General features: G+C 39.5%; 1 protein-coding gene across 1 annotated transcript; it reads left to right on the top strand.

Annotated features, from left to right (window-relative positions):
- The first annotated feature begins 11,579 nt into the window (after positions 1-11,579).
- On the top strand, positions 11,580-15,652 carry LOC118793361 (integrator complex subunit 12-like). The gene is made up of 6 exons (XM_036551509.1): positions 11,580-12,150; positions 12,355-12,513; positions 13,609-13,796; positions 14,130-14,289; positions 14,399-14,551; positions 14,857-15,652. The coding sequence occupies exons 1-6, from the start codon at positions 11,995-11,997 to the stop codon at positions 15,451-15,453; spliced, it is 1,413 nt and encodes a 470-aa protein (XP_036407402.1). The 5' UTR covers positions 11,580-11,994; the 3' UTR covers positions 15,454-15,652.
- The last annotated feature ends 3,406 nt before the right edge of the window (positions 15,653-19,058 follow it).

Here is a 19,058-nt window from a genome sequence, read left to right as displayed (position 1 = left end):
TCCTCGCATTCCTCTGGTTCCCTCTCCCCCAAAATCATTAAACTTTCACCGCTATCAATGGCACGCACGTCTCGCAACAGGGGAATGGCATGGTGGGTGTGGAAATAAGCATCTCCTTCCAACAGTGCTTACAGCAGATGGTCGCCTATTAGCAGCCAATCAGGTATACTTGTAAAGTTAGATGCGTTTCCTTTATAAAAGTTAGCTTCAGTCATAGCACCAGCAGGGGTTTTTGAAAAACAAAACATTATGATGAGAGACACAGTTTTCTTTTTTGATCCACCTATTAATAAAAAGAGCTGCCATCATTTTTAACTACAGCACCCTCAGAGAGAGCAATGGAGATGAAGACTCATTTCACACCTGCTTGGTTTCAGATGTACTGGGCGCTGCACAGAACTCAGGTTTGGCAACTACAGGCAGAATTATCCCAGTGTTTCCCCCCCACACAACTCTTACCAGACTATTTTGTGTGGATAAATAACATCAATTTTACCCATTTTAATATCCGAAGGAATTCAAAACACATGTCTGGGGCATTAATCAAAACAAATGTGAGGTACAACTGGAGTACGGAGCGTGAAAGAATAATGTTTATATGGCACTGGTGCCAGTGAGGGAGAGCGTGAGACTGAGAGAGAGAGAGAGAGCAAGAGAGAGAGGAAAAAGAGAAGTATTCGCGGAGAGTTCAAGCGTTTGGTATGCAGCATGTCAATGCGACGTGTGTGGCGTGCAGACGAATGAAAAAACAGCGGGCCATCTCCGACCTGCCTGGGGAATGGCATACCTCAGGCTATCTGAGAAATGCAGCAACACATCACTAAATACATATGAGTGCTTTAAAAAACTGCCCCCAGCATTCCTATCACAGATTATTGTAATCCTGTCCAACATTGCAGGAAAAAAAAAACGACAGGAAGAAAATGTTTGGTATGACCAAAATAATGCAAATGGTCTCAGCGCTACAGCAGCTCACCTTATCCTCAGATGTAAAATGGATAGAAGGGTCTTACAAGTCTTTCTACCAATCAATCCATCATATTCTCGCACTGATATTGCAGCATGAAGGTTGGGATGGACCTGAATATAGGTTTGTTTTTCTATTGAGGTCTATTTTAGAATTCTCTCAGATGATCAGGCCAAATAATAGCAGCGAATCTGGACCAAATCGAATCAATCCAAGATTACAGTTCACCCTGATTTGTCACATTTAACACGAAGAAACACATTCTGCTGGCACCAGTTTCAAATTGTCTCCCACGCACACCCTCCTCATGCAGGATATGTGACACATTAACAGCCAGTTAGCAGGCTACACCAGCTCTACACAAATAGAAGTCCAGTACAGGCCTATTTCCAAATGAAGGGTTAACTGTGTTCCAGAGCGGGGTGTAAATAAATGAGGCTTGGCTGTTCCACAGCAGCCATTCCTGAGGGTGACTCCTGGTCTGCTTAACATGGTGCAGAGGCAGTGGCGGATATCGACACAATCCTTCCCCTCCTGTACCCACCCCCCCCCCCCCCCCCCCCCACACACACACACAACCCCCAAAGAAGTTCAGCCAGATTTTTTTTCACACGGCCTCTCCTCTGGACTTCTACAGTTCTGTGGTCTGCCTGGGAAAGGATGCACTTACCCAAACACTGACAACCTAATTACAGTTCTGAATGCGTCCCTGTGTCGACAGTATGGTGCATCTCCACCACAGTCCTTTGTTGAGCAGGTACTCGGCGAAGAGAAATGGCTCCAAATTTACATGGCACCTAGCAGTGTTCTTTGTAGAATGTGACAAAAATCAGGCTTAGAAGTAAATGGTATTCAGCACATCAGAAAATATCTTATTCATGGTGACAGCAGAAAGGAACTTGGAAGCTAAACAAATATACATCAATGGCAAGCAGCCTTACTGCCTTAAAGATTTTATTTCCTGCTAACAGTTAGCGTGGCTAAACTTATTCATGTGTTTGTTTGTTTGTTTTCCAATGTGTTTAACATCTTGTCAAATAGTGTATAGCTAAGGAATGTGTGTTGTGTTTCTAGATAAACATTGCCTTCTAAAATGTCCAATGACACATCTAAGAGAATTACCAGGCAGTAAGTTGATGCATTATTCTTTTTGAAATGCTCTGCATTACCTGTAAATGAATGTGTTTTTTTGATTCTAGGGGCCTTGAAAGAGGAAAGCCTTTCTTTGAGATAAAGCTTATTTCGTTCCGCTTCCCGTTGTGGTTGTGCTGGTATCGGATACACCTTTGTGAGCACATAATCAGAAAATTGCTGGTTGCACGAGACAAGCGTATGTAGGAATTAAAAGGATTCAAAAGCTAGATTGAAGCTAGATTGACTGTTTGAAGGCTAACATTTCATTTGAAGGCAAGGCCTGAGGAGACTGAAGCAGGGCCATACGTTTTGCATGGCCATTGATTCATCAGTGGAATCATAGAATGCACCATTCCCAATAGAATGGAATGTTTTAAATCAAAACATGCCAATACAGAGAAAATGGGTTTTGAAACATCATTAGAAAGTATTTTGGAGCACTGCTCACTATTTTTACATGAGGCAGACCTAAACATTTACTCTTACCTATTTAAACAACACATGATGAACCAGTATTCTACTGTTAGATGATTTATTTGGTCTCTTCCGTTATGCAACACACATATTCCAACAGAAGAAATGACAGTATCATCCATGTTCATTAGCAGTGTGTAATTAGTATATTATTCATTTTGACCACATTACTTCAGTATGCAGCTTTCTAATAATTGATTAAGTACCCTACCCAAACAGCTCATATATATGCTTAGAGTGCCCGATGTACATGAGCAGTTTTCATGTTCACGAGAGAAAAAGGTGTCATATCCACACATCTATCAGACTATTTATTATTTAACTTTTATGTCTGCTAAATTTTCTTTAGACATACTCGCCAAAATTGTCAATGTAATACACAGTGCACGTAAGGTGTTCATAATTTCACAGCCTTGATACTTCAAAATGTATTTACTGGAATAAACATTTATTTTTGTCTCTGATGAGTGTATATGCCCTATATAAATTATTTTACAGGAAAGAAATATAATCAATTCTCTATCATTATTTATTTTTGTTAAATACAGTCCAGTTTAGAAACTATCAGGATTCACTCAAGGCCATAGTGTCAAGACCAGTCAAGGATTACAATTTATAATATATAAAAATTGAAGCAGAGCAGATCCTAAAGTAAGCCAGAAATGGTATTTCTCCCTACAGTCCTCATCATAACAACTACTGGATGTGTGAGACTAAGAATAATGACCAATGGGAGAGTGAAAAATAACCCATCTGCTGCATGTATATTCCATTTGCAAGAAACAAACTGTGTGGTTCAGGATGCATGGCTCCCAACTTTTTCAAAAATGCTGAAATTGGATCAGATTTGCTGAAAAATCAATTGTGCCTGAATTAATCTGCAACATATTGGCAGAAGGAGGACACAATTAAAATACACAATAAGCTGGCAATTATCTGTGAATTGGGGGTAACAAACCGGGAGGCTTTCTCTCAAGCAGGTTTTCTCAGTATCTCTAAATCTTCAATTAAAGCACATAATGGCTTGAATTAAGTGACTGAGGACTGAAAATGGAAAAACGGAGCCCTCTGCAACCTCCAGAGACCCCGAGGTTCGGCATCTCGACAATAAATACTGTTGCCACTGTGCAACCTGCTTATACAAACACAGCACTGCCTGATCCTCCTGCTAATGGACCGGCAGTCTGAGTGCAGGATGCTGGTCGGCCCAGCGGTATCAAAGGTCACCGAGGACTGAGGATCTCACTATTAATCTCCACACACCTCAAAGAGACCTCTGCAGAGATAGGGATCAGGTCATCTGGAGAAACAAATCTCTGGACATCACTGACCCCAGAGAGGCATCTGGACTGGTGGGAGCAGTCCTGGTAAGTACCCCCTCACCTTCCCCCTCCTCCTCCATCCCTGGATCCATTCCACTGTGTTGACAGGGGGTCATGCTCTAAGGGAAGTAAACCGTGCTTCGCCAAGTCAATCTCATGACTCACTTTATCTCAGTAATCTTAATGAGTCACTTTAAACATCTGTAGGCTTTGTTGCTGCTAGCAAGACCTGTCAGCTGTTTTACTGTGGCTGCAAACATTACCTGCAAAACACACATCTATCTATCTCTGTCATAAACTGTCTGCAGCAGGCTCATCTAGCTGTCTTTAACAGGAAATGTCTCTGTCGTTCCTTCTAGGACGTGTGAGGACAAACTGGATTGAATGCAACACTATTAGAAACTTTGTTTAGGAAAGCTGTATCTACAAAACACAGTTAAAAATAGACACTACCCACGCTAATGGCATGTACAATGTATTGTCTCTCTGGCTACTCACATTATTCCAAGTGAGTTTAGGTGTTGTTTATCAATGGATCAATGTAAATACCTTCAGCACTGTGCAATGAGCAGTCATTTTACTGGAACAAGCAGAATTTAAACCTTCGCTACATTGATCCCTTCCATTCAGGTCAGTTCTGAAATATGTGAAAAACATCCATTTAGTATATGTTGGACAGCCCATCATCCACTTCTTTGTCCTTTCATTAAGTCACTGTCCTCCATCAGATCCGGAATGTGAAAACCCCCCACAACAGATTCAGCCTTTAAATCACTAATTACCTGTCTGCACTGTGTTCCAATTATAATTATCGTATTTTCTGGTTGAAAGACTCAACGAATATTTGGAATGACAAAAAGACTTCTCTTTTTCCTGTTCCTGGCCATTTGTTTGCATAAATTGTTAGCAATTGTTGCATATTCAGAAAGGGTGAGGGAGCAGGGGGTTGAGGTTAGACAGATGGAGCATCCTTCTCCCTGAACAAATTGGCTCTCTCGTGTCTTATTTTAAAGACTTGCCGCCAATAACATGTGGGGCTCCTAAACAGCAAATTGGGATGTCACGGGAGCATTTATAAGACTGATTCTGAAAGCAATAACAAAGCACTTCTCAAATAATGGGCTTACTTACTTGCCAGTTTCCTTCTTTTCAGTCCGCATAACACTAAATAAAATGTGTCATGTGGTGCATTAACAAAACAACTACCACCATTCACAACCAACATGTTCACCCATCGAGAGCTCTGTAGCAGAGGTAAACCTGCAGGTATATGCAAGTTTAAATTAAACAACTTCTGAAGATCCATCCTCAGATGAAATCAGAATATTCTATACTGAAGAAAAATAACTGATCTGACAGTCTCAGCACATTTCACAAATTGACTTTTTTGGCAGATGCTAAACAAAAAAAGCTAACAGAAGTGTAGTGTGGGCAGTTCACAGCCTGCCATCAGTCATAGAAACAGAAATAGAGTGAGAATGAGAGAGGTAGAAAGGGAGGAAGAGAGAAATACAGTGAGAGGGATGACTGAGAGACAGAGAGAAAGAGAAGGGTGAATTCACAAAAAGAATGTATTGATATTGTGTAATTCAAAACCAACTTGGAGTGGGTGGGAAGCACATTTATCCTGTCAAGAAAACACCAACAGTGCACCGTTGGTGTTCATGAATAATTAAGTTGCGTTATCCTTATGCATTTCAACAAGAAAATAATTTGCATTCAGATGAAGCTCATTAAATGGTTTGTCCAATTCAAAGAGACTACCAGTGATTACCAGACCAGTTTTTTAAAAACTTCTCAAGGCTGGTGGTGTTTTATTTAAAATGGAGTTCATTTAAAAGTGACATGAGAATAGGCAGTAGTGTTGCATAGTGGTAAGGAGCAGGAATCGTAACCGAAAGGTTGCTGGTTTGATTCCCCACTGGGGCACTGCTGTTGTACCCTTGGGCAAGATATTTAAAATATTTAAATGTTCCTCTGGGTAAGAGCATCTGTTAAATGCTAATAATATAATGTAATAATATGCAAGCTTTCTAATAACTATGGCAGCTGTCACACAGAAACAGCAAAAACATTTTTGACATGTTTAGCATGTCTTTAGGAAGATTTAAAAGTAGCACTTGCTTTTAGTTGTGAGTTTTTAAAACAAACATAGATTGAATCCAGGGCAGAGTATTTTCATTTTTAATTGAAATGGTGATTGTCGGGGGCCCATCCCAGTTTCGAGCCTATGGTAGACATGGAGAAGATAGAGAACAACATAAACGCCACTTTCCCAAGTTGCACACAAACAGTCCTGGTGTTACCATGGAGATGAGTACATAAGCTCTTTTCTCTTCAAACGATAATGATAAATGTTTAAAGTATCTGTGCACTCTCTGACCTGCTATAATGACATGGCTGATTTGACAAAAACACCTGGGTAAACAAAACTGTCTCCATAGTTATTGCCTTAGGGAAAGACATGCACATAAACAGCCAGTCCTCATGCAAAAGTGTGAAAGATTTAAACTGGTCAAAAAAGCACTGAATTTTATGAACAGAAATCATTTTAAAAATTGCTTATAATTTATGTTCCCAGGGAAAGAGCTACGTAAAACCCCAAAATATGAGAGACCCCTTGGTATAGGATCGCACACTGAAAAGTATTTGTTGAAGACAATTCAACCACAAATGCTGTGGACCTGCAATACTCTCCACTGGATAATTGTCATTACATTAGCCTGTGCAACATCTTGCGCGCTGTTAAGCAAAACATTACTTTCAGATTGTACATGCAAAACCCCATACATTTGTCTCATTTCTGAACTGATTTTTCCAACATCGCCCCTACAAGGTGTTTTCGGTGTCATCTCTCTTCCTGTGGGATGCAAGTGACCACTGATCCTCCCCTTTGGTAAGCAGCACAGAGGAACAGCATATCGGGTCTGGAGTCAAACTCAGCATTTGTAATAATGGACAAGGAGGGAAGAAAAGGAGGGCAGCATGTTGCTTTTACAATGGTCTCAGTGAGCTTATTCCCATAGAAGTTTCTACAGCCTCTAGCATAAGGGTAGTAACCTGCCCAAGCAGTGTGGATGCCAAAAATATTTTACAGACCACTGCAAGCAAGCTGCGTTACCTTAACCACTATCTCAGAGTTAAAGTAGTATTGTGAAACTGTGTCAGGACTTTATAGCATTGCAGTATTATTTCCTGATGGCTGGCACACTGTGAAGATAGAGAGTAGATTGGGCTGTTGGCTACAGGATTCGTGTAGATCACTCATTTCACTATCTGAAGTAGATTACCCAGCCTTCAAAAGCTTCTGTTAAATTGAGTCCAACTTGTGTAGCACGTTGTTTCTTACATGGCTGTCGTATTAGGTTTAGTGCAACTGCTCAAAGTATTAGAGACACAATAATTTGATAGATTAGAACAAAATGTCTATTTACACTGTGACATTGGTTTGATGGAGTGGCATCAAATTAATGTCACACAGGCTTTGTAAGCCTGTTGGTGCATATGATTGGAGGGTCATGGAGCTTAAGACTTATAACATGTGAATCCTTTCATATTTGAGGGAGCACTTTATGGAACCACGACATAATCGGAAGGTTTACAAAAACTTTTAAAAAGAAAGAGAAATACAATCACTATGACTAGAAACAACATATGAAGAAATGGGAATCAAAAGGTAACACAGCTGACATTTCCACAAATCAGTATGAAATCGGAAACAAAATTTACAACAATTAAAATGATAATGTCTTCATAATTAGCATTCAGGGATGTAAATGTAAATGTAAGCAGTATTTAACAGTTTTTGCAGCATGCAAAAATGTGTGCATTTACAGTACTGGCCTGTGGCTTTATAATCCCTGTAGCCTGTAGTGTCTCTATATGGGGACCACATTCAGAGATTTGTGAATGAGGACAGCTACTAGTTCCAAGAATGCCCTGCTCTTGCACATGCCCATAATTTGAAGTACTAATTGTGTAGAAGTGTTAACCGGTCGACTTTATTGCCAATATGTTACTGAAAGGTACAGTCCATGGACAAATAAAGTCTTAGTTGGGTAATCCAGCAATTGGTCTTCTGTAATCAATCATAGTGAAAGATCCAATCTGACAGACCTGAAAAACAGCCCCACTGCAGGCACATATAGGCACACTCAGGGAGCACGCCCGCACACACACACTCCTCACACTGAAACAGGGTAGGTAAACTCCTCTTCCTCCGTTTCCCTTCTAATTCAAACATCTTTTGACTCAAGCAGGAGACATTCTAGACTGAGAGAGAGTGAAACTTAAAACCATCCATGAACAACTGACCCCAAAAACCGTCACTGTCAAAATGGGTTCTTCCTCAGAGAAGTAATACAATCTCCTTAACCACTGATGCTAAGGCCTTACAACGCAGTGCAAGAATGGCATGACAGTATGTTGGGTCACAAAGAAACGTTTTTTGTGAAGAAACTTAAGTTATTCAGTGGCAAAATACAGGGTTTATTTTATTTGAAGTCAACAAAAAGGTAAAAGGCTGCTTCCGAAAAGTACTCATGCAACTAACATACTTGTGAAGGGACACCTTCACCTCTTCTTAGAAACTAAATGCTACTTGTGTGTTAGTCATTTGTTAATTGTGTTCACATGTTGTAATTTGTCTAGGAACCAGCCTATTGGCTAACAAGCCACACCTGACTAATTGAAGGCTGATTAAATACACGTGTGGCTAGCGAGCAGGAGGGAGGCTCATTTTGTCCCTGCTGTTGGTTTGTGTAGGCAGGTTTCTTTTTCTTTCTTTGTTGGGTTTTAAAATCAATTGTTGTTTTAACCTTTATTCTTTTCTGCTCATTCATGGGAGAAGTGTTGGCTGGCTTCTCTACAAATACTAAAGGCTGACTCATTTTGAACTGTCTTTCTAACAATTAAAAAATGGCTTGGCCTGCTTACATGACTCTATTCTAAACACCACAATCTGAGTTTGACTTGTGTTAAACCAAGCGTTATACAGAAGCCTCTTGCAGATGCGAGAGATGGGAGAACCACAGAGCAGGTTATGGCTGACTTGACCAGACAACCTCACTGAGATTAATGGAAAAGATTGCACTGGGCTTAATGCATATAGTAAAAAATGGTATCTATGACAACACATGTAAATAACAAAATGCCAGTAGACACCCATCATATCATGCTAAATATGTCAGTGATGCCAGAAAAAAGGCCATTCACCCACTAGGAACAGCCTTTCCTTTTATCTCGTGAAGTCAAAATATGTCCAATATAAAATAAATCATCCAGAAGCTTGTTTGTACAGAATGAAAACAAGAAATGGATGAGTACCAGCATACGTTCATGAAACGCTTCTAAAAGTAAAGGCTACATCATAGATATGAGCAAAGACATCCTGTATTTTGTCAGTGGAAGACATCAGGTAGCAGGCCAGACAGTGGAATCCAAAATAAGTCAATAAGACATTGAAGCTCCCAACAAGTTGTGGGACTGTTTAGTTTCTCATGCAATAGGAACTCAGCTTCCCTGATACAGGTGTCTGTCACCTTCCTCCACTGAATGCATATGCTGGTGTCAGCGAAACATGAGCAAGGTGTTTTTCAAGATCTTTAGAAACCTTTATTTTTCCACCCAATATTGAAGCACTATGGGTTGTGTGTAAATTAACTTTTCATAATACTTTTCATTAACTACAGTCTTATCTTTTTCCTTTAATTTGCTGTTTCAATAACTTTAATAAATGTTGTTTATTGTCATTGATTTGTAATGGGGACATAGAATGGACATGATATAATGCTCTTATTGCACAGACTTCTTTCTATTTGTTGTATTTTATACCTCTTTATTTATTTTATTCAATTTATTCTTTTGTTGTTTTTGATGGGTGCCGGACGGTGCAGTTGTGACACTCAAATTTCCCTCTGGATTAATAAAGTATTTCTTATTCTTATTCTTATTCTTAAAGTATATGAAGTGTAAAAATTTGAGCCATGTAAAATATGCACTGCATTTGTATTACAATAAAAATTCAAAAGCTCATACAGGGTAGTGATGCATAGAAATCAGTAACACCAGATCAGTGAAGCGAGTGGCAACTCACCTGTAAGCATGCTCCACCACGTCAGTAACCTTGTCATTACTTTCCTGATGTGGGAGTGCCCCCTGGTGGCTGTAGACTAAACTTCCACCCCCAGACACTTGGGCCAAGAAGTGCGAGAGCTAACATGAGTTAAACCCAACTTGGGGGGTCTTAGATGAGTCTCTTGACATTCTATAAATTGAACATTTATACCACTGCTCAGGTCTCTCCCAATGGATTCTGTGTGCCTTCACTGACTCCCCCAACCACCTTTTTAGGCGTAAATTACACTGTCAGCTGTATGTGTGCTATCACTAGGCTGGCTCCACTGAAGGGAAGTACTGATGAGCGATGTACTGGCTCACTTGCAACAAACGGAAGGAAACCAAACTTTTTGGCTAGTCCCTACAGGAAACAATCTTTGTCTGACTGTGTTGACAGAGGTCTTGGTTTTACGCCATTCAGAACAACAGGTGAGCATCAGTCTCAGAGATGGAAAATTGGTGAAGGAAATGCAGATGCCTGAGAGGGATTGTTTTCTAAAAAGGTCACATGAACATATTAAATCTTTTGCATTGTAACAATAACAAAAAGGACAACAATGAGTACCTGTAGTGAAATGGAAGGAATAAATACATGGAGATATGGTGATGTGGAGTATGTTCTCTTTGTTCATTTTTCCATTGTGAATCTGTCCACTCATGTCAGGCAAACATTAGGACAAAAAACAAGATGATAAAATATACAGCTAGATTTATTCAAAGGTGGAATTAGCTTCCTAAATTGTGATTGTGTAACATGTATCTTGTAAACGCACATTAAATCTATGTGTTATATCCCCTGAATAATATTAATAATGAGATTATTGTGTGCAGTCACTTACTGTTATTTTTGGTGTAAATTAGTTTGGTGATTAGCAACATATTAAAGAAGGCCTTTAAGTGGATTGGTGCAAATTACTGTTGCCAAACAAATGAACACAGCAGAGGTCTATCTAGGCAAATTTGAGAGTTCTAAATCTAATTAATGGATAAAAACAGGTCTACATTTTCGCTGGTGGAGAAATGATCACCCTGCCTATGTGCTTTATTGGGATGTAGGTATGCCATGTAGGCAGGTGACAGGTTGGTACCTTAACGTTACACAGTCCCACAAGTTCAGAATTCTGAAAACAACAATGCTGAATTAGGATACTCGCATAAACAAAGAAGGTTCTATAAATGCAAAAAATGAGTTTGCAATCAAATGACTGACATCAAAATTAAGACACATTATACTACCCCAGCGTGTGTTTTAATACTTGCTCTAGAAGATTGATTTGCTTGTACCTGATACTACATTAGTCGCTGGTCTGAGGTCAGCGCTTTGGGGCTTGTGTAACAGCCAATAGTACTCGTCCATTTTTGTAACAGTATATCCGCAGTGGTTGTTACTTAATTTGGTACCTTGAAAGAATGCATTGTGAACAAAATATAGCTAATTTATGCAAGTGATATTTTCATGTTTTCTGACATGGAGTTGTTTTCTATCCCTATCCACGTTGCGCAAGGTAACAATGGTTCACAGAACTCGTGTTCCCTACACGAACAATTTAAGAGTAGGACTGGACAAGAGCTGTCTGTACTGAAAGCCTGTATTCAGTTATGGTTCCCAGGCTGACATGTGGATCTGTTGTAGCGTCTCAGTAACCCAGACCTGCGTACTTGACCATGACCGAATTGTGCCGTACTTCTTACCCCATTAGATAGCTAACGCTAGTTTGCTAGTTATCTAAGGTTGCGAATACCGATGGTGCGTTAGCTAGCAAGCTTCATCGAGACCCCCTGAAAAGTAGCTAGACCTAGCTAGCTAGGTTGTTTCTTTACCAGCTAGCCAGCAGTAGTTACCAAGCAGAAATATTGTCTGTTACCACAACTGCCCGTATAAGGCCTTTTATTTATCTAGATGAAAAGTTGTATGGTTAATCGAACTCTTTAGCTAGTTATTTGACTAACGGTATGCTTTTGAGTCACCTCTGAGAGATCATGTCTACGACAGTAAATCTTGAGCTAGACCCGATCTTTTTGAAAGGTCTGGGGTACCTTCATTCTAAAAGCAAAGACTCCGCCGAGAAACTCAAGGCTCTGTTGGACGAATCCTTAGCTAGAGGGAGTGACTCCTCTTACAGATCATCTCAGAAGGTATTGTATGTGAATCGCTGACCTGTTGACGATTTGGTCCAGATTATTTTTTATTAGTTGTAGTTGTAATAATAGTAGTAGTATTCTTGTTCTTGTTGCTTTTAATCAGTTTTGCTTTTCATGTTCCATTGCAGTAGATTGTGATATGAATAGTCCGCTTATTATTGATTGCAAACCATTTAATAACATTTTTATCTTTAACAGGAAGTGGATGTCCCTCGTGTATCTGTCACTAAAGTGAGCTTGAGCAAACCGGATTCTAAATCCTCCTCTTCCAGCTCTTCCTCATCAGGCATAAATAATGGAAAATCTGGCAACTTGGACAAGGGTAAAAAGGAGAGTGAAAAAAGGCCTTCAGAAAAGGTAGCCTTTGGAATTCCATGTGATTGTGAACAAACTGCAGACTGTGACACTTTTTTTTCCCCCACTGTAGTCCTTTGGAAGAATAGTCATTGCCGTGGATACAGAACGAAAGTCAATATACAGTCAGCCTAAAGTGTCAGTTGAATACTACTAAAACTACGCAAAGCAACAGCCTCCCAGTAACAGTGTAATTAAAAAACAATGGATACATTCAATGGATACATTCAGTGATGATCCTTAAATTAGTATACAAAACATCCTTCCCTGACTTAATCTCCTGGTGGTTGATATTTCTCTTTTTAATCTTTGTATTTTGTTATTTTTGTTTTTGTTGTTTCTTTTCACCTTTCTGCTTGCCTTTACCATCTCCTCATAGCCTCTGACATTTGTTTTAGGTAGTAATCAAGCACAAATGTACATTTTGAACCAAATCTTGAGTTTCTTCGCAAGGGGATCCAGAGCTTCCAAAATGTCATGCCACATGTTTCAGTTAATCTTTTCCTCTATTTTGGTTACTGTTTAGAAGGGTACCAGGATTAGTCAATTTGAATGAACTCCAAAGAAAAGCATCCATATTTCTAAGAAGGAGTTATGTTCTTCTCAACATGAACCTCACCTTTTTATACCCAAACCTTCCACCAATCAGTATTTCCATGAAGCTCAATTTCATTTCATATGATCACAAAACATGGTCTCAAAAAACAGCTTGCACACGTACATGAATTATGATAAATTGTCTTTTTGCTACAATTTACCAAGGGCAAAAGTAAATCTAGAGCCAAGGGCATATTAGACCATGTTCCTCTTTAATATTGTAATCACAAAATGCATCAGAATTAGCTGAGATTGGAATGTATATTGTGTACGGCTATGCTTCACTGGGTCCATACAGCTTGATAATTACACTTCCATAGCTTGCTGTCAGTGAACAACATGATGCGAGTGCTTTCCAGTCTGATTAAACTAATTGACTAAGCTAACTGAAATCAAAAGCAATTGACTAATAGGTCTTTTGCGGCTTGAAAAGTTGTCTTGATCAGCATTGCATGGATGAGGAATGAAGATCGGAACCCATGAATTTTGCCTTTAATTTAGGTCAAGGTGGACCTCGGTGATGGAGCAGAGCCGGCAAAGAAGCCTCGTCTCGAGAAGCAGGAGAACCGCTCCTCCCCTATCACAGTTCAGACCAGCAAGGACCTGGCGCTGGCTGACCTCTCCAGCTTTGATGAAACCAGTGCTGATGACTTTGCCATGGAGATGGGCCTGGCCTGTGTGGTTTGCCGGTGTGTGTCTGTAATATATACCAGTGTTGTGTTAGGTGATGATGATGATGATGATGATGATGATGATGATAATAAGTCATAGTAGACAATAATATCATAATAGAAGTCACATTAGTGCAACAGGTATGCAGAGAGAAATATTTTAAGAGCTTTATCCATAGCACATGCCAGAAGATGAGGAGACATTTTACTGTTGATTATCTGTGTCGGTGTGCATAGTGTTGTGCTCACCGATGGGTTTGTCTAAAGCTATATGCCCAAGATAACTGGGGGCTTTGCTCAACAGCTGTATTTGAGGTTGAATTATCAGTTTCTCATCTTGTATTACTCAAGACAAATGACAGTCACATCGGGGAACCAACTTGTGGAGTGTCAGGAATGCCACAATCTCTACCACCAAGAATGTCACAAGCCACAGGTGACAGACAAGGATGTTAATGATCCGCGGCTTGTGTGGTACTGCGCCCGCTGCACCAGGCAAATGAAACGCATGGTAGGACTCAGTATGCCCATCTTTGAGAGAGTTCAAATTTTTGTTTCTTCTGGAAAAAAAAAGAATTTTGGCCATTGTGGTGTGAAACCCTTTACTGTGTGCTTGGCAGGCTCAGAAAACACAGAAACCTCCACAGAAAGCAGCCCCAACTGTGGCGTCTGCTGCCCCAGTAGTGAAAGACACTCTGGTGAAGAAATCGGAGGTCAGACCAAAGCAGGACACAGCCAGTACCTTCCAGGCTTTTAAGAGAACAGAAGTTAAGGTGAGCACTTAGCTTTGCTGGATACAAGTCTTCATTTTGGATTAAACTTTGTTTCACACGTCACACACCTCCATCAGTAGCCATACAGGACAACCTACAGACCAGCTCCCTGCTTCAAAATCATGTGTGGAGTGTCATTCTCGTAGGGAAAGGCATTGTAACAATTGCGGCTATTGTAAACAAATTAAAGGTGAAGTCTGATTTGGGGAGACTGTGACAAGAACAGCACTGTACGGACACAAAAACACTCTTTTAATCTAAGAATGTTCAGTAATCCTTCATGAGGCACTTCTGTTATCCTCCAGGTGTCCACAACAGTGACGGCAAACCCGTCTGCCAGCAGCTCCTCTATTCCCTCTGGTAGCGGCCTCACAGGGTGGGCCGCCTTTGGGGCCAAGACGCCCGCCGCGGGCGCTGCCAGCGCCAAGCTTGGCTCAGCCCTGCAGAGCAGCAGCGGGAAGGCCAGCACAGCCTCCTCCAGCCAGAAGCCAGTGGGACTCTCCGGGCTGGCCAGTGCCAAACCAGGTTTGGCTACCAAAGTGCTGGTGGGGAGCAGCTCTAGCAGCGAGGGATCCAACCCGGTCCCTTTGAAGCCGCCCCCACCTCTGATTCTGGGGAAGCCGGGCCTGAACCGCTCATCCAGTAACGACAGCGTCAACAAGGTGGGGGTAGCAGTCCCCAGCAGCCAGACCAGCGGCAGTGGAAACGGGGGGCCAGGCGGCAACGGCGGCGCGGGCAGCACTAGCAGTGGCACCAACAGCAACAACAACAACGGCTCAAAGGCTGCTGCAGAGGCCTTAGCCGGAGGCAAAGCTCCCACTACCCAAGAGTCTCAGCTGAATGCCATGAAACGCCTACAGATGGTGAAGAAGAAAGCCGCTCAGAAGAAGCTGAAGAAGTAGAGTGGGGGCACAGTGGACCACAGTGTTGTTTTTTTATGTTTATTTTTTTCTCAAATTTATTTTATTTTATTTTTAAGCTGTTAAATATTCAACTGATCACAGCTAATTGAATTGGTGTAGGTGTCTGCTGCTGGATCACTAGTTTTACACTAGTTTTTTTCATTAAAGCTCATGAGATTACAGAATTCAACTTTTCCTCTACAGCTCCAATCATTTGATTTTGGAAACAAAATATTTGGTATTCTTAAATGTAATAATTGTAAAGTGAGTGCTGCTTTGTATTCTGATAATATACATTATTTAGACACATAGTCTTCTAACATTTTCTGTATGTATGTACTGTATGTATTTGAATTTTTGAGGTACAAAATGTCATTTTAAGGTCCAAATACAAGGGGAAAAACTGAATTGTAGTTTTGATTACAATTCTGGGTAGTGATAGCTGAATTATAATAGAAGTATTAAAATGAGAGAATGAATAAATGAAATAAAATGAATGACACTGTCTGAATCACTTGGGAGAAAAGGGTAAGTTAAGTGATTTACCAGTTACCTGATGCAGCCAATAATGCGTGATGCACATCTTGTTCCACATTTTACTCCCAAGACAGTTCACACTGATTGTATCCATGCAGTCACTCATTCTTTAGCCTATAGCTAATCCATATATGTTTTTGTTTTCAGCTGACACACATTGGTTGCATATATGGGTTACATTCCTGTACATCTGGATACACACCTTTGTTTTGAGTGTTATAGTCACAAGAATACTTGGTATGGTTCAGCTGAATGTTTTTTTTCAGTTATCATACTGTCATGTCTTTGTGTGTTTACTACAGGGTTATAAGAGATGCATTTACAGATATACTATATTAGTACAAAAGAAGACAAATCTCCATAATATAAGAAAAATGTGAATTCATCAAATCATTGAAGCAAGGCAGTGGCAGTGAAACATTTTGGCAGCTTATTGAGTTTTTGTATTAGCATTTTTATCTATTTATTTAGCTAGTTTGCCAGCTTTCAGTGAGTTTGTGGAACCTGTGTAAAATCTTATATGTCTCTGCTTCTGTGAACAACATAGTTTCTTAATGCTAATTATTACTGTGTATATCACATGCAAATCAAGTCGGAAGACATTGGTTCCAAATGAACAGGAACCTTGATTGAGGAATAATTGATGCCTTCAGGCGTAATACCGCCTCCTATACCAATGCAGTGTTTTCCTTCACCACTAGGGTGCAGTAATGTTCTCTTGAAGGCTGCCATTGAGCTTCTTTTTGGTGTAGAAGTTATAGACATGACACAAAGTACATTGCACTTGATACTTGCATATATTGTGCACACAGAACCCGGGCAGATGTTTAAAAACCCTTTTAGATGTGTTCATGAAAACAAAATTCTTGCTCAAAAATGGAATATTCCTTGTAGATGAATAACTGAGTAAAAGTAGAATGAGCGAGGTTTTTACAAGCAATGTGCAGCATTTCCTTACTGTTTTCCATGACAACACAACTTATTGATTGAATCTGTTGAAAAGATGTCCGCATTACTTTAGTGCTTAACATTAATGATATTAATAATGATAGATTTGTAAGCAATACTAACAGTTCCCTCTTCACAAACAAATAGGTTGAATGTATATTTATAATTATGTATATGTTTTGCCCAGACAGATAACAGGAAATTTTATTATTGAGCGTATTGATATTATTGAAGAACACTCAGTGCTTGTCAATAAATAGGTTCTTGTTTCTAAGGTGGCCTTAGAATTCACAGGATAAATGTATGTATGTATGTAATATGTAAAGAGGGTCAGCTTGCTGACTCAAACTGTTGTTTGAGAAATCAAAATAGTATTCAGTTGCACACTTTTGAAGTCCTCTCATAATAAGGTTTCAACATCATACAAAGATTCCCTGTGTCATCTTTTGGTGGTCATTTTTAAATATAAAAACATAAAAAGTCACTGCAAAGCTTGTGTATATTCCATGAAGACATTTTGCATATTGTAAGGGGCCAAGGCATGAGTTCTCACCATAAATTTCTGTGCAGTAGGTCACATGATCTGGTCACCATTCTGGATTTTTCCTGTCTTCTAAAGCACCAGATTTCATAATGGTAATTGACAATTGACAAAGCACTACGAAAAATAGCTCTAACTACACTATAAACATTTAAGACTTCATACTTTTTGCAGTAGGCCTATATGTTGCAATTGTCTGTTAGAAAATTCAAAATTTACTGGTATAACATGCTGATTTCATTCCGATTCAATTTAATTGGCTAGTTACATTTATGCTGATTTGAAGACAGTGAAGATTTACTGAAGACAATTCAGAATTGGACATACAGCTGGACACAGACTGAAGTAGATATTAGGGAGCAAGCATGAAAATATGAGGTTAAGAATTTTTTTTTTTCATTTCCACAGTGTTTCTAATTGAACAGAGAGAGGGTATGGCCATTCCAGTGTCTTCTGTTAGTGGATGGAAAAAAAAAACATTAGGACCATTCAGAAAAATGCTTCAAATAAATATAAAGTTTATTAAAAACACCCACATCTCAGCAATATCAGGAATGATATAATAAACAGCTCTCAAATAAACTGCATTCAGTACATTGCATTACTTTACAGTATTTATAGCCATCCGTTTCCCCCCACTTATGAAGCACACCACACATCATGGGTACAAGGGAGGCTTTTAAAAATTACAGACAAAAGCAGTATAACACAAATTTCATACCTTTTAATGTCTGACTGTTAAATGCCAACATGTATCTGCTAGCTTAATGTAAGAGCTATGCACCCCCATGCGTAAGTCAAGCTCAGAAAGTCATTCAAGTAACGTTGACTGCACTCAAACCACTCTGAAGCATCTTCAAGTATGGCTATGCTTATCACCCAAATCCCCCATACCCCTCCTTTCTCAGTTACAACCTGCTACTGAAGCTGGGCCCTGTACACTGAATATTACATTATATTACTGCACAAAACCCCCACACCTTAACAAAATAATCTTACATTATTTCTAAATTATTCAGGAGTGACACAGTATACAATGTACAGAACTATTGTATATACCGGTACATATGGTGGCTAAATTTTCTTTAGCAATGGCCATTCTTCGAGCATATTCTAGGACTACTACCACGTAAAATCCTTGAGGGGAATACCAGGAAAAAGAAGAGAATGTATTTTTGTGAAATACGACTTGCAGGTACAGCTAAAAATACAAAACTTACGTACAACAATTGCAGAGTTTTAAAACAGCCAAAATGATTTGTATCTCTGTATTACAAATGCATGGTATTGTTTTTTGTGCATACACACATACATACACAGTGTGGGATAATTTATTTTAAAAATTTCATATTTAGTCTACACTTCTCATCAGATGTTTTTGTTAAATGTCATTTTCAACAGAAAAAACTGAAGTGCTTCTAGAAAATCACCACACAAATGGTACAAGTGGGGTGTATTATTATATCATACACAACAATTGCCCTATCAATTAACACAACAAAAAAAGCCTTTTATAAATGTTTAGTGGTTATTATAAATATGATCTGCTTTTACTATACACAGATACACAATGTGCATT

The sequence above is a fragment of the Megalops cyprinoides genome, chromosome 18, assembly GCF_013368585.1.
Source record: "Megalops cyprinoides isolate fMegCyp1 chromosome 18, fMegCyp1.pri, whole genome shotgun sequence".
In the NCBI taxonomy this organism is placed as follows: Eukaryota; Metazoa; Chordata; class Actinopteri; order Elopiformes; family Megalopidae; genus Megalops; species Megalops cyprinoides.
This window is presented reverse-complemented; position numbering and strand designations above follow the sequence as displayed.

What these genes read in the sequence shown, in the direction of transcription:
- LOC118793361 (XM_036551509.1), top strand. Translation starts at nt 11,995, where the DNA reads ATGTCTACGACAGTAAATCTTGAGCTAGACCCGATCTTTTTGAAAGGT. An exon ending in CTTACAGATCATCTCAGAAG is followed by an intron (nt 12,151 to 12,354) that starts GTATTGTATGTG and finishes TATCTTTAACAG; the next exon opens with GAAGTGGATGTCCCTCGTGT. An exon ending in CCAGGCAAATGAAACGCATG is followed by an intron (nt 14,290 to 14,398) that starts GTAGGACTCAGT and finishes TGTGCTTGGCAG; the next exon opens with GCTCAGAAAACACAGAAACC.